This window comes from Triticum urartu, chromosome 3, assembly GCF_003073215.2.
Source record: "Triticum urartu cultivar G1812 chromosome 3, Tu2.1, whole genome shotgun sequence".
In the NCBI taxonomy this organism is placed as follows: Eukaryota; Viridiplantae; Streptophyta; class Magnoliopsida; order Poales; family Poaceae; genus Triticum; species Triticum urartu.
In genome coordinates, this window is record NC_053024.1 from 75380316 (window position 1) to 75396422 (window position 16107).

The window sequence follows — 16107 nt, forward strand, 5'->3', positions numbered from 1 at the left end:
CTTCACTTATCCTATATACTTAAGAAGTTCACCCCCACTACTTGATTTATCTCAACATGCAACATAGCCACGTCAGCATCCAATCACAGGCATCCACGTCACCCCTAAACAGTCCCACGCAGCCCACCTCCTGAGGTTATTTCTTATTTTTCCTGTAAAGAAAAAGCAAAATCCCCCCAGCGGCCAAGCCCCATGCCCTTGGTCCCCTCGCGATTTCCTACCGCCGCCAGCCTCCCTTGCCTCTGATCCGCTCCGGGTCATCCTGACGGCGGCGGCGGCGCTCTTGATGCGGCCCGGCCATCACGGCGGCGGCGCTCTGGCGCGGGCCGACCGTCCCATCGCGCGCCCCAATTCCTGCAGAGCCCCTCCTCATCCCCTTCCCCCGCTCCGGATCCTCCTCACGGCGGCGGCGCTCCGGATGCAGACGCGGCCACCCCATCGCCCGCCCAGTTGATTCAACCATCGCTGTCGCCACCTCCTCCCCTCGCCTCCCCGCCGCTGTCGCCATGGCCATTGCCCCCGAGCAGCACCTGTCCGATGGAGCATCCCCGAGCAGCACCTGTCCAATGGCTCGGGAAGGAGTACTCCCGTCTACCACCGGTCCCTCCCCCGCCCTCCTGCCGCCGCCATGGCCATGGCCTGACGGGATCTCGCCTTCCCCGCCATGGCCAACCTCCGGTGAAGAAGCTCGCCGTGCCTACCAACGCCCCAGTTCCGGTGAGCATGTATTCCCCTTATTATAGATTGGGATTGGGCTGGTTTGTTGTTCATCTGATTTTTAGTGCTTCCATTCACTTCCTAGGTGGGTTGCTCCAAGTTGCTTAGTAGCTTACCTTCAATCGTTGGGTCAACGCATCTACAGATGAAGGTACTATCCTACTGTTTTTTTTCGTTTGCTGACTCCAACCTACATAGCCCACTGCTTCAAACCATTTGCAGCCCAATGCTCCAAATGGCCCACACTAAAAATAAGAAAAAACCATTCTGCACTAAAAATAAGAAAAAACCATTCTGCTGTAGGTAATTGATGGTTGACGCTCCACTTCCTCTCCCCACGATCTGCACAAGAAACTGAAGAAATTGATGATTGATGCTTCACTTACTCTCCCCACGATCTGCAGAAGAAACTGAAGAAATCCCCTTTAAAGTCTGCCCCACCTCAGCTCATCCTTTTCACATATCTTCCAGCATGGGTGGACGTCTCCCATAGGGTGTTCATAGTGCTTCCGCTGGTGAGCAACTCTCTCCTCTCTCCATGCCATTCCCTCTTGACATATTGCTGATTGAGTCACAAATTTGGACTTTTCAGGTGCTTCTCACTTCAATCATCTTGGTTATTCTTCCCTTGCTGCATGCCCACGTGCCTCACGTTTACAGCTCCTACTGGTATACAATGTTCCCACCCAGTGCTACTCCTAAAATTTGGTATCTTTCCCTATTCTGGATTTTCATTGATATGCAATTTTTTTAACTTGATTCAATGCATAGCCTTGCATTTGAATTCCTTGCCTATTATGGATTTTAGTTTGCTTCATCCAAGTAGTTTGCTTCACTCAAATTGAATTAAGTTTTGCTTGATTCAACATGTACCCTTACATTTCAATTCTCATGTGAACAATTAAACAAAAGTGTCTTCCATTTTGCCCTGCATTCAACTATTCCCGTTCCCGTGGGTTTCTTAGGGTTGTCGACATGGATAGCGCAGAAAGTTCTTCGCGTTATTCAGGTGGGCATGGGGTTGGTCATACACGAGGAGTTCCATGTGGACGTGGACGTGGTCGTGGACTTGGACGTGGACGGGCACGCCGTCCATCGGTACCTGATTCCACTCCTCGATCAAACTCACATGTTGCCACCGAGAACCGTCGTAGGCGTTTGGATGTAATCACTAGAAACAAGAGCCGAGGAAATGAAGCATCGACCACATCAATGTCAGACACACATAATTAGATATTTGCCCATAAACGTAAGCTTTTGCCTAAATTAATCCCTGTTCATGTGTCCAAGTTCAGTGATCATTTACGTTTACAAAAGAACCCTCTCTTTGTGCCTCATCTTTCAGGAACTATATTTGAACCCTTAACTCTTGGAGGCCCCCAGTGTTCTTGCCAACATTGTGGTGCTCTCTTTTGGTATGACGAGCGTGTACGCAGAGAAAGACATACTCAAAATCCAACATATAATTTGTGCTGCAAAGGAGGAAAAGTTACCCTCCAGCCATATGATCCTCCTCCTCAACCTCTATTGGATTTACTCACTTCACAGAATAGTTCACTCTCAAGCCACTTCTTTCATCATATTCGTCAGTACAATACCATGTTTGCCATGACTTCAATGGGAGCTAAAATTGATGAGTCCATAAATGATGGCCGAGGCCCATACATTTTCAAGATCAGTGGCCAAGTCTGCCACCATGTTGGTTCAATGAGACCATCTAGAGGACAGAGACCAGAATATGCACAATTATACATATTTGATACAGAGTGTGAGGTTTCAAATAGAATAAATGTTGCCTCATCTTCGCGCACCGGTTCATCTTCGTGCACCACTTCATCTTCGCGCATTGCTTCATCTACATGCACTTTGTTCCAAGCTAATGAAGGCATTGTTCAGTCCCTCATAACAATGTTGAACACACATAATCCCATTGTGAAACTATTTAGAACAGCAAGTCAAAGATTACATGGCAATGATTCTGACCATTTATACATCAGAATATATGGCAAACCTGATGCCCATGGAGATATCTATAGTGCTCCAGTTGCATCCGAAGTTGTTGGATTAGTGGTTGGAGATTTAGGGTCTTCTAATGTTGGACGAGACATTATAATAGAAGATCATTCATCACGGTTACAACAGATCAATGAAAAACACTGCAAGTTTATGTCCATGCAATATCCTCTTTTATTTCCATATGGTGAGGATGGTTATCATGATGAGCTTATGTGCCTTCCAGTGTCAAATGCATCAAATCAACGCCAAAAAGTCACAATGCTAGAATACTATGCATATAGGTTACATGATAGGCCAAATGACTTCAACACTCCATTACGATGCAAAAGGTTAACACAGGCTTACTTTGTGGATGGCTATTGTTCTGTTGAAACCTTTCGTATTGCATTCTACCGCAAGCCTAGCTTTCAACGGAAATACAGATCATCATCATTCAGTTGTTTAGCAGATTCTGTGTCAAAGGGTATTACATCAGGTTCTTCTGTTGGCCAAAGGATTATATTACCTTCCTCATTTACTGGAGGCCCTCGCTACTTATACCAAAACTACCAAGACTCCATTGCTATTTGTAGAAAATATGGTTTCCCAGATCTGTTTGTCACGTTCACATCAAATGCTACTTGGCCTGAAATTACAGAGGCTCTATCATCCATTCCTGGTCAAGAACCATCTGACCGTCCAGATATTGTCAACCGGGTATTCAAAATGAAGCTTAATATTCTAATGGATGATATTAAAAAGAAACAATTCTTTGGACCCATAAACGCAGGTAATAAGCGTTCTCTTAAACTTATATTCCCTTCTCTCAACATAGTTTTCTGCTGGTTATTAAACATGTTTTACATTCCTGTAGTTATCTACACAGTTGAATTCCAGAAACGTGGACTCCCACATGTTCATATAATTATATGGTTAGCCAAAGAAGCACCTTTAGATGCACAGAAGATAGATTCCTATATTTCTGCTCAGTTGCCGGATCCTGTAAAAGATCCAATAGGATATGAGGTTGTTTCTTCTTTTATGGTGCATGGCCCTTGCGGCCCTCTCGGCCAGTCGTCACCATGTATGTCAGAAGGAAAATGCACCAAATTTTACCCAAAGGAGTTCTGTGAGCAAACAACTGTACGGGAGAATGGTTTCACAGAATATGCCCGACCAAATAATGGAATAACAGCTAGGAAAAATAATGTTGACATTGACAATAGATTCATTGTTCCTCACAATGTGGACCTAGTGTTTAAGTACCAAGCTCATATAAATGTAGAGAAGGTTAACCATGATGGTATGCACAAATATCTTTTCAAGTATGTCACAAAAGGATTTGATTGTGCTAGAATTGGCCTCCACAGCAACTTTTCAACATCAGCCTCATCAACTGAAACCGTTAATGAAATTGATAATTATTTAGAGTGTCGTTGTGTGACACCAAATGATGCTGCTTGGCGGTTGCAGCAATATGATATTCACCATACAGACCCTTTCGTAGAAAGGCTCCCTGTTCATCTTCCTCTTGAGAACAATGTAATTTATTCGGAAGATGATAATCTGGAACAAGTTATTGAAGACCCCAAAAATGTGACCACTAAACTCACTGCATGGTTAGATGCTAATATGCAACACCCTGAAGCTTGACAATACACGTACATAGAATTTCCAGAATATTGGACATGGCACCAGCAAGGGAAATACTGGGATCATCGTCGAGGTCCTCAAAAAAAAATTGGCCGAGTGGCACATGTCAACCCTTCACAAGGAGAGCCTTTCTATTTGCGAATGTTGCTGAACATTCGTAAAGGTCCAACCTCCTTCACTGATATCAGGACTATATCAGGACAAGAATATCCTACATTTCGTTCAGCATGTGGAGCTTTAGGCCTCCTAGGTGATGACCAAGAGTGGTCCAATGCATTAAAAGATGCGGCTCAGTGGGCATCACCATTCCAATTACGTCAGCTTTTTGTTACCCTTTTGCTTTTTTGCAATGTAACAAATCCTATCAAGCTTTTTGAGGAGCATGCATCAATGATGTTTGAAGATATAGCACATCGGTTGAATCTTCATCCTTCTCAGTTGAGCAGTTCATCACTAGATTCGTACGTGACATCCTGTCTTCTCATTGAGCTGGATAAATTGCTGAAGGATTCCGGATATTGCTTATCACATTTTAGTTTGCCACTGCCAGATGATATAGGAAATGCTTCTGCACAAAATAGGCTTTTGCTGGATGAGCTTACCTATGACATTCCAAACATGACATCCACTTTGAATGATAATATTCCGAAGCTAAACAACAACCAGAAGGATGTATTTCATGCTATCTATAATTCTGCCACAAATAATGAAGGTAGAACATTCTTTGTTTATGGATATGGAGGGACTGGTAAAACTTTCTTATGGACTACTTTACTTTATTCTTTGCGGAGTCAAGGGAAAATTGCATTGGCAGTAGCATCCTCGGGAATTGCTTCTCTATTGCTCCCGGGAGGTCGAACACCACACTCCCGTTTTAAAATTCCTTTGGAAATTTCAGAGAATTCAGTGTGTACCATAAAGAAAAATACACACCTGGCAGAACTTATTCAAAACACATCTCTTATAGTTTGGGATGAAGCACCAATGAATCATAGATATTGTTTTGAAGCACTAGACCACACTCTCAGAGATATAATGTCAGATACTAGACCTAATGCCGAAGACATGCAGTTTGGAGGTATCACTGTAGTTCTTGGTGGGGATTTTCGGCAAACACTACCAGTGATAAAAAATGCAACCAAGCAACAGATTTTGAAATCTTGCATTGTTAACTCTTATTTGTGGAACAAGTGCACACTTCTACAGTTGAATGAAAATATGAGGCTCACCTCAGGGTGTCTCTCCATCTCCAGGAGAGAAGAACTACAGAATTTTGCTGACTGGCTCTTACGAATTGGAAATGGCACTGAGCCTTTTGTTCCTGTTCCAAATGAACCCAATAGCATATTTATACAGATCCCCCAATATCTCCTTTTGTCCCCAGATTCTAGAAATATAGATGGATTGATATCATTTGTCTACAACTCAGGCTGTGAGTCAACTACCATTACATCGTATTTGTGTGATCGTGCAATTCTTGCACCTACAAATGATGTCGTTTCTAAAATAAATACAAGAATGATTTCTCAGCTAGCAACAAGTGAAATGTCATATTATAGTTCAGATTCAATTGATGATAGTTGTCCTAATCATTCTACTCTAGAAGCATTATATCCAATAGAGTTGCTAAACACCATTGACATACCTGGACTTCCAGATCATATACTGCATTTGAAAATTGGTGTTCCTATAATGCTACTGCGTAATCTTGATCCATCAAGGGGACTTTGTAATGGCACTAGACTCATTGTTACACAACTGACTGGTCGTGTCATTGAAGGAGAAATCATAACAGGGAAGGCTATAGGTTCAAGAGTGTATATTCCTCGAATTGTCACTACGTCATCTCAGTCTAAGTGGCCTTTCAAATTGAGGCGTCGCCAGTTTCCTGTTCGCCTTTCATATGCTATGACAATAAACAAAAGTCAGGGGCAAACACTAAACCGAGTTGGTGTCTACTTACCATCTAATGTCTTCTCACACGGTCAATTATATGTGGCATTTTCAAGAGTTACATCACCAGACGGCTTGCGAGTTTTCATTGAAAATAGCCCATTTTCTTATGAGCATTGCACACATAATGTAGTATATGCCGAGGTATTCAATCAAATTAATACACATAGAAGCTAAAACAGCTAGGTATTTTATCCACTCAAATTTATGTTATGCCTGAAATTTCACAAGTATGTAATACATTTTTTCTGCATGCCATCATTTTTTCCTAACATTCTTATTCATTCAGATCCATCTCCCCTATGGAGTCAACTACGAAATTTAAAGATATTACAGTGGGACAGCAAAACTGTAAGGTCTTTGCACGGGTAATAAGGCTTTGGGATGCTATAAATACGAATCCCAGATATGGAAATGCTTTGATCAGCATTGATGGCATTCTCTTGGATGAAGATGTACGTCCATTTTTATAGTTACCTATTTAACATTACACAATAACATTGTTGTTCCAAATCATTTGATTACTTGAACTTTTGCAGGGATCCATGGCACAAATTAGTGTGCCTAAAAAATTTGAAAAACAATTTCGTGGGTTGCTATCTCAAGGATCTGTCTATATTATTTCAAATGTTGCAGCTATCGATATCAGAAGCAAATCATATGTCTATCGCCATCAGAATTATATGCTGCAATTCAAACAAGACACAAAGGTTCATCCGCTACATTCAAGAGGTGCAGATATACCTACACTTTCGTTCGACTTTTGCCCATTTGATCAGCTGCCACAAAAAGCAATTGATTCCAAGCCACTCCTAGGTAACATAATGTGCTTGACTTATCTATCTCTTAACCACTATACTTCAATGCATAACGACTTGCATACTTGAACCTTTTAGATGTGATAGGAGTAATATGTGATGTTGGTCCATATGACTATGCTAGCCAAACATCTCAGCACAAATTTCGGAAGATCAAAATTCGCAACCTAGTGTATGTCTTCATAGCTGCTCCTGTTATTCAAATTTTTTTACCTTAATAACCTGTTCCCCTCAGAATGACTATACCTTAATTTTCCAGAGAACAAACACAAGAATTAGTTCTATGGGGCCAGCATGGAGAATCATTTGATGAAGAAACAGTACTTAAAAAATCTCAAGAAGGAATTGTCATAGCCATTTTTGCTGGTGTAACTGCAAATCTACAAAGGTTTACAGGTAACTTATAAAAAAACTTGCCCAAAGAAATAATAAACATATTTATTTAAACATCCTATTAACAACATAAGTTTATAGGTATGATACAAGGATCCTCAAGTTCTGCGACACAAATATATCTTGATCTTGATATACCTGAAGTTCAAAAGTACCGCACCAGGTTCTCTCTTTCTCACTCTTGCGCATACAGAATTTATGTTTAGCACTACAGCAAACTAATATTTTATATGAAAAACATTTGAAGCTATCAATGGAAATGCCCAACTCTACAAAAGCATCTCCCTCAGGTCAAACAAGTATCTCCACTTGAAGCAGCAGGCAAACTATACACCATTGAAGAAATATCTAACCTTCCAGCATCATCTTTTCAGGTGAACACTTTCTCATGCAGTTCACTTTTTCCTGCCTCGCCATTCAAAATAAAATAGATTATTGATACTTCATCCTTTTTTGTGCCAGGGAGGAGCAACCTTCAGCACTATCGCAAAAGTAGCATCAATTATACCGTCAGTCAAATGGTACTACAAAGCATGCAAGCGTTGTGGAAAAGGATATAACAACATGACAGATACCCCAACATGTGGCTGCCAATTTCCAGTTCCATGCCCAATGTATTATATATCTTCTTAAAATCTAATACTTAAATAATTCCTTTTTTTATCGTGTCACTAACAACTATACCATGCTTCAGGTACAAACTTCCCCTTACACTAACAGATAACTCGGGAAGTTTGGATGCAATTGCTTTCGCTAGAGTAGCTGAAGACTTAGTTGAGCGTCATGCTGATCATGTTTCAATGAGTATGAAGATAGAAGCTACAGATCATGTGCTTACCCTGGATAAGGCCATTGGTAAAGAGAAGTTATTCTACATAGGAATGAACACTGATTCGTCTGCCAAGTACCCTATAAATTATGTCCTGAGAAAAAGTTTCTCTGTCAACAATACTGAATCAACACCTGTTCCACGTGCTCCAAAGGTAAGCAACTTCTTACAGATTCATTACCTTCATATATCATGGTTATTAACATAATGTGTGAAGCTTTTTCAGTCAGGCAAGGATACAACCACCAATGACAATACTCCTACAACTCATAAGCTAACGTCTATCAGCATAAAGGAAAACGAAAATAGGTAATGCTTCATAAACTTGGATTTTAAACATCTCTCTTATTGCTTCTCCATTATATGACTTGCCACAATGATACTTTTATGTGAAAGTCCAAATGGAATTGAATGTTAGTCTTTTTCCCTTCTCAAATGCTTTCTCTTTTTTATATGCTGCTACATGTAATCTTTCATAAACCTCCATCTTATTGTATTCCTCTGATCAAGACTTCTTTACATCTGTGATGTACATTACAATCAGGATCAACGCAAAAAAAAGAATTGATTTTACTGAGAGTGATGCCGACAAATCTAACAGGTATGAGAACACTCTCAAAACCTTAGTGCACCATGGTTCTCCAATAACTACATAAGGCACATACAAACTTCCTGGCAGCAGTTAGAAGTAACCATTAACAACTACTAAAGTACACAGTAATAGAAATCACATAAATCCATTGGCAGTACCTGAAGCATCACATTTCCTAATGTGGTGTTAGGCTTCATTTAACTCACGTTTACATGTCACACTAATGGAGTTCTCAAGCTAAAGCCTAGCTCTGTCTTCTAGAATTCTTTGCCTGCTCCATTTTAAAGTCTATAAGTTACCAAGCTTTTACCAACTAAATGATAATTTCACAAAATCAATTCCGACTCACAATTATTTGTAGTCTCCTTACACAAACATTACTAGTCATGCAAGTGAACACTAACTTATACATGCTATATTGTGCTCAATATTGGGAATATGATATATTCAGGATTACATCTCATCCATGGTATGTTTCCCAAATGGTAACTTATTTCAAGTACATGGAGGTTCTTGGGTTACATTTATATTCTCTTGCCCAGTTCATTTTCTATTTTGATTCATGCTTTATTACTTTCAATATCTGATATAATAAATGGAACCAATTTTCTAAATTGCAGCTCAAAGGAACTGGAAGAAAGTACTGCGAAAAAGAACAAGCATGAGTATGTTCTGTTTCTCACACCCTTTATACAAATTCAGCGAACAATATGAGTTTCTTCCTGCATATATTTAAAGTTGCCAAAAATCTCCATCAACAGGAATGTAGATACACTTCCAGAAAAATTGCATCAACAGGAACAGCCAGAGTAAAGGAACATTTGGACGATTTAAGTACTTTACATTGACTATATAAACTTTCATTTTCTGATTTAAAAAACCAGTAATATATTGTGTTATTTACTTTTTTTGACAACACTTCATTTTCCAATACAGGCAGGACAACTTGCACTCTGCTACAAATGAGAAATGAGGAATAACGTACATCGCCTACAACCAGAAATAACATAGTCCTTGTGTTCATACCACTTTGCTCAGTTTCTATTGTAACCAAGGAACATTACAAATTTTGTCCAACTACCAACTTATCAGTGGTTCCAGTTTATGTTCTCTGCATTAAAATACATGAATGCTAATTTGATTTTTGCATTAACCATTACTTAAAAATCTTTCGGTTAGACATTCTTTCCCATGTGAGACACCTATATAAGACCCCCCATAATATATTGTACTCGCCACAACTTCATCTTTCAAATCAAAATTTTTTGACTACCGGCACAAAAATGGACAGCCAACACGAAGGCAACAGGTACGTCTACTGCATAAAATGTTGTTTTCTACATCCCTATGCTTGCTGCAAATAACATTAAACACATAAATCTTTCTCTAGGATACAATATGATGGACCAAGGAATGTTCTGCCCCACTCAACAACTAATTCATCAAGGGCTCAGAAGAAGTACATGGAGGCAACTGAAAAGAAAAAGACTACTCCAAAACCACCAGTGTCTGTTGCTTTCAGAGAAACCGTTGAACGTGAAGACAACACCACCAAATACATCTTCAAGTACATTACGAAAGGAACCCACATGAACAGATAGTTCTCAACGAAGAAGACCCCAACTACAAATAAATTATACCACATATTATCTTCTTTTTATGAACAACGTATAACTATGACTATACATATGTATTTTCTAATTTTCAATAAGTATTTATGATTATACATATGTGTTTTCCAAATTTCAATTATCATATTGTCTGTCCAAATATTCATCTTCTATGAAAAATAAATATCATCCAAATGTATTGCATCCAATTCCCGCCGCAACGCGCGGGGTATTATCTAGTATCTTTTGAGCTAGGCAATCTTGCTCTAGTGCTTCACTTATATCTTTTTAGAGCGTGGCGATGGCTTTATTTTATAGAAATTGTTGAACTCTCATGCTTCACTTATATTATTTTGGGAGTCTCTAAACAGCATGGTAATTTGCTTTGGTTATTAATTTAGTCCTAATATGATAGACATCCAAGAGGGGTATAATAAAAACTTTCATATAAAGTGCATTGAATACTATGAGAAGTTTGATTCCATATGATTTTTTTGAGATATAGAGATGGTGATATTAGATTCATGCTAGTGAGTAATTGTGAATTTGAGAAATATTTGTGTTAAGGTTTGTGAGTCCCGTAGCATGCACGTATGGTGAACCATTATGTAATGAAGTTGGAGCATGAGGTATTTTTTGATTGTCTTCCTCATGAGTGGCGGTCGGGGATGAGCGATGGTATTTTCCTACCAATCTATCCCCCTAAGAGCATGCGCGTAGTACTTTGTTTCGATGACCAATAGATTTTTGCAATAAGTATATGAGTTCTTTATGACTAATGTTGAGTCCATGGATTATACGCACTCTCACTCTTCCACCATTGTTAGCCTCTCTAGTGCCCCGCAACTTTCGCCGGTACCATACACCCACCATATATCTTCCTCAAAAAAGCCACCATACCTACATATCATGGCATTTCCATAGCCATTTCGAGATATATTGCCATGCAACTTTTCCACCGTTCCGTTTTATTATGACACGTTCCATCATTGTCATATTCCTTTGCATGATCGTGTATTTGACATCGTATTTGTGGCAAAGCCACCTTTCATAATTATTTCATACATGTCACTCTTGAGTCATTGCACATCCCGGTACTCCGCCGGAGGCATTCATATAGAGTCATATTTTTTTCTAAGTATGGAGTTGTAATTCTTAAGTTGTAAGTAAATAAAAGTGTGATGATCTTCATTATTAGAGCATTGTCCCATGTGTGGAAAAAAATAATAGGGAGGCCAAAGAAGCCAAACAAAAAAATGGTAAAAAGAGATAAGGGGCAATGTTACTATCCTTTTTCCACACTTGTGCTTTAAAGTAGCACCATGATCTTCATGATAGAGAGTCTCCTTTGTTGTCACTTTCATATACTAGTGGGAATTTTTCATTATAGAACTTGGCTTGTATATTCCAACGATAGGCTTTCTCATATTGCCCTAGGTCTTCATGAGCAAGCAAGTTGGATGCACACCCACTTAGTTTTCTTTTGAGCTTTCGTAAACTTATAACTCTAGTGCATCGGTTGCATGGCAATCCCTGCTCACTCACATTGATATCTATTGATGAGCATCTCCATAGTCTGTTAATACGCCTAGTTGATGTGAGACTATCTCCCTCTTTTTGTCTTCTCCACAACCACCATATTCTCTTCCACCTATAGTGTTATGTCCATGGCTCATGCTCATGTATTGCATGAAAGTTGAAATGGTTTGAGATCACCAAAAGTATGAAACAATTGCTTGGCTTGTCATCAGGGTTGTGCATGATTTGAATATTTTGTGTGATGAAGATGGAGCATAGCCAGACTATATGATTTTGTAGGTATAAGCTTTCTTTGGCCATGTTATTTTGAGAAGACATAATTCCCTTGTTAGTATTCTTGAAGTATTTTTGTTTTTATGTCAATATTAAACTTTTGTTTTGAATCTTATGGATATGAACATTCATGCCACAATAAAGAAAAATTATATGGATAAATATGTTAGGTAGCATTCCACAACAAAAATTCTGTTTTTATCATTTACCTACTCGAGGACGAGCAGGAATTATGCTTGGGGATGCTTGATACGTCTCCAACGTATCTATAATTTTTGATTCTTCCGTGCAATTATATTATCTGTTTTGGATGTTTTATATGCATTAATATGCAATTTTATATTATTTTTGGGAATAACCTATTAACCTAGAGCCCAGTGCCAGTTTCTGTTTTTTCCTTGCTTTTTAGCTTCACGGAAAAGGATTACCAAACGGAGTCCAAACGGAATAAAACCTCCGCGATGATTTTTCTTGTACTAGAAGACACCCAGGAGACTTGGAGTGCAAGTTAGAAGAGCCACGAGGTGACCACAAGGGTGGTGGGCGCGCCCCCTACCTTGTGGACCCCTCGGTGACCCTCTGACCAAGATCTTCCTCCTATATATTCACATATATTGCCAAACCACCAGAGGCATCCACGAAAACACTTTTCCACCATCGCAACCTTATGTTCCCGTGAGATCCCATCTAGGGACCTTTTCCGGCACCCTTCCTGAGGGGGATTCGATCACGGAGGGCTTCTACATCAACTCTATTGCCCTTTGATGAAGCGTGAGTAGTTTACCTCAGACCTACGGGTCCATAGCGAGTAGCTAGATGTCTTCTTCTCTCTCTTTGATTCTGAATACCATGTTTTCCTCGATGTTCTTGGAGATCTATCCGTTGTAATCTTCTTTTACGGTGTGTTTATTGAGATCTGATGAATTGTGGATTTATGATCAGCTTATCTATGGATATTCTTTGAATCTTCTCTGAATTATTATATGCATGATTTGATATCTTTGTAATTCTGTTCGAACTATCGGTTTAGTTTGGCCAACTAGATTGGTTTTTCTTGCAATGGGAGAAGTGCTTAGCTTTTGGTTCAATCTTGCGGTGTCCTTTCCTAGTGACAGTAGGGGCAGCAAGGCAAGTATTGTATTGTTGCCATCGAGGATAAAAATATGGGGTTTACATCATATTGCTTGAGTTTATTCCTCTACATCATGTCATCTTACTTAACGCGTTACTCTGTTCTTCATGAACTTAATATTCTAGATGCAGGCAGGAGTCGATCGATGTGTGGAGTAATGGTAGTAGATGCAGAATCATTTCGGTCTACTTGACACGGATGTGATGCCTATATTTCATAATCATTGCCTTAGATATCTTCATAACTTTGCGCTTTTCTATCAATTGCTCGACAGTAATTTGTTTACCCACCGTATTATTTGCTATCTTGAGAGAAGCCTCTAGTGAAACCTATGGCCCCCGGGCCTATTTTCCATCATATAAGTTTCTGATCTACTATTTTCCATCATATTAGTTTCTGATATACTATTTTGCAATCTTTTACTTTCCGATCTATAGACCAAAAAACCCAAAATATTTACTTTATCGTTTGTTTAGTTTTATCTATCTCTATCAGATCTCACTTTTGCAAGTGACCATGAAGGGATTGACAACCCCTTTATCGCGTTGGCTGCAAGTTGTTTGATTGTTTGTGCAGGTATTGGTGATTTGTGCATTGTCTCCTACTAGATTGATACCCTAGTTCTCTAACTGAGGGAAATACTTATCTCTACTTTGCTGCATCACCCTTTCCTCTTCAAGGGAAAAACCAATGCAAGCTCAAGAAGTAGCATATGTGTCATAGTGGGTGTGCTTATTGTCTCATGGGGCGTGAGAGGTTAAGGTAAATGGCCATGGGAATCAATGGGGGCCGGGCGGCCTAGATTCTTGGTATGTCCACATGACAGTTTTTGTAGCGGGTAACTGTATCGTAGCACCGCTCCCAGTGCAACTGCATGCATAATGGCTGCATGAACGTACGTGATCATGCACCGGACCTAAACACTGGCACTGCGCGATAGGTACGTGGACAGAGCACGTGGAAGGACGCGAGCAGAGCGCACCGCAGCCGCCTTAACCATGAGAAACCACACACATAGAGCAGTTGAACACGCAGGGAATGGTCGTCTACAAGTCGGCCGGCAGTTGCGAGACGGTGGCATGATGTGAAACTCGTTGCATTCCACATCACACGGTGGGCAAACAATAATTCACAACGCTGCGTAGAGAGCGGCCGTGTGCTAGGTAATTAAATCGCAAACATTTTTTATTTACCGTATGCGTACGTGTCATTTCATCCTCCTCTCGCACGTCTTCTCATCCCACTGCCGCAGAAGGCTTCGAGCACAAGTTTGAGCACCGCACAAGCATTCTTTTGACCAAACGGTGGCTTGAAGAGGCGCCAATGAATCGTTGGTGAGCCCATTCATGCACAACCGCGTAGTTTCCCGCACACAGCCGCGCAAGCTTCCCACCCAACTCGGAGAAATCCCCCAAACGACCAGCGAGTCTTGCGTTGCATTTCCCTTCCCTCCCCGTAGCTTATCTCGTCTGCTTCTCCCATAACCACCAATGGCACCGATCTATCATTGTCGCTTTGCCACTCCACCATCATCAGAGGACAACTCTAGATGGGAGGCTACACAGCGGTGGTGGCACAGTCCCCGGCATCATGTAATGCGTGTGGCGTCCCTGTTGGGTGTGGGCACAACACCCATCACACACTCCGCCACCGCTGCCCATTGCCAGCTGTTGCCGGCCGCCATTGCTGCCACCCCACCATCTACCGTGTGTTGGAAATATGCCCTAGAGGCAATAATAAAATGGTTATTATTGTATTTCCTTGTTCATGATAATTGTCTATTGTTCATGCTATAATTGTATTAACTGGAAACCGTAATACATGTGTGAATACGTAGACCACAACATGTCCCTAGTAAGCCTCTGGTTGACTAGCTCGTTGATCAATAGATGGTTATGGTTTCCTGACCATGGACATTGGATGCCATTGATAACGGGATCACATCATTAGGAGAATGATGTGATGGACAAGACCCAATCCTAAGCATAGCACAAGATCGTGTAGTTCGTTTGCTAAGAGCTTTTCTAATGTCAAGTATCATTTCCTTAGACCATGAGATTGTGCAACTCCCGGATACCGTAGGAATGCTTTGGGTGTACCAAACGTCACAACGTAACTGGGTGGCTATAAAGGTGCACTACATGTATCTCCAAAAGTTTCTGTTGGGTTGGCATGAATCGAGACTGGGATTTGTCACTCCGTATGATGGAGAGGTATCTCTGGGCCCACTCGGTAATGCATCATCATAATGAGCTCAATGTGACTAAGGAGTGAGCCAGGGGATCATGCGTTATGGAACCATGTGGTAACAAGATTGAATGAGGTATGGGGATACCGATGATCAAATCTCGGGCAAGTAACATACCGATAGACAAAGGGAATTGTATACGGGATTTATTGAATCCCCGACATTGTGGTTCATCCAATGAGATCATCGTGGAACATGTGGGAGCCAATATGGGTATCCAGATCCCGCTATTGGGTATTGGCCGGAGAGATGTCTCGGTCATGTCTGCATGGTTCCCGAACCCGTAGGGTCTAACACTTAAGGTTCGGTGACGCTAGAGTTGTTATGGGAAATAGTATGTGGTTACCGAAGGTTG

General features: G+C 40.7%; 1 protein-coding gene and 1 long non-coding RNA gene across 7 annotated transcripts; one reads left to right on the forward strand and one right to left on the reverse strand.

Annotated features, from left to right (window-relative positions):
• Positions 1-1180: 1180 nt before the first annotated feature.
• On the forward strand, positions 1181-10678 carry LOC125542971 (replication protein A 70 kDa DNA-binding subunit A-like). 6 transcript variants are annotated; one of them, XM_048706210.1, is made up of 13 exons: positions 1181-1232; positions 1310-1386; positions 6608-6773; positions 6858-7134; positions 7215-7308; positions 7396-7532; positions 7611-7692; positions 7777-7903; positions 7992-8143; positions 8224-8667; positions 8903-8959; positions 9571-9615; positions 9712-10678. In XM_048706210.1, the coding sequence occupies exons 3-10, from the start codon at positions 6621-6623 to the stop codon at positions 8564-8566; spliced, it is 1365 nt and encodes a 454-aa protein (XP_048562167.1). In that variant the 5' UTR covers positions 1181-1232; positions 1310-1386; positions 6608-6620; the 3' UTR covers positions 8567-8667; positions 8903-8959; positions 9571-9615; positions 9712-10678. The 6 variants fall into 6 exon arrangements, with proteins under 6 accessions (XP_048562167.1, XP_048562169.1, XP_048562168.1 ...); XM_048706212.1 differs by having other exon boundaries at positions 1182-1232; positions 1310-1425; XM_048706208.1 differs by lacking the exons at positions 1181-1232; positions 1310-1386 and adding an exon at positions 6360-6504 and having other exon boundaries at positions 9712-9784; positions 9887-10678.
• On the reverse strand, positions 7591-8959 carry LOC125542973. The gene is made up of 3 exons (XR_007298211.1): positions 8540-8959; positions 8368-8452; positions 7591-8010 (listed from the first exon to the last, which is right to left on the reverse strand). It is a non-coding gene; the product is annotated as an uncharacterized LOC125542973 (long non-coding RNA).
• Positions 10679-16107: the final 5429 nt, after the last annotated feature.

Bases quoted from the DNA above. Each gene is read 5' to 3' on its own strand.
- LOC125542971 (XM_048706207.1), top strand. From the start codon at position 6,455: ATGCCGAGGTATTCAATCAAATTAATACACATAGAAGCTAAAACAGCT. The intron at 7,135-7,214 runs GTAACATAATGT...TGAACCTTTTAG, and splicing joins TGATTCCAAGCCACTCCTAG to ATGTGATAGGAGTAATATGT. The intron at 7,309-7,395 runs GTATGTCTTCAT...TTAATTTTCCAG, and splicing joins ATCAAAATTCGCAACCTAGT to AGAACAAACACAAGAATTAG.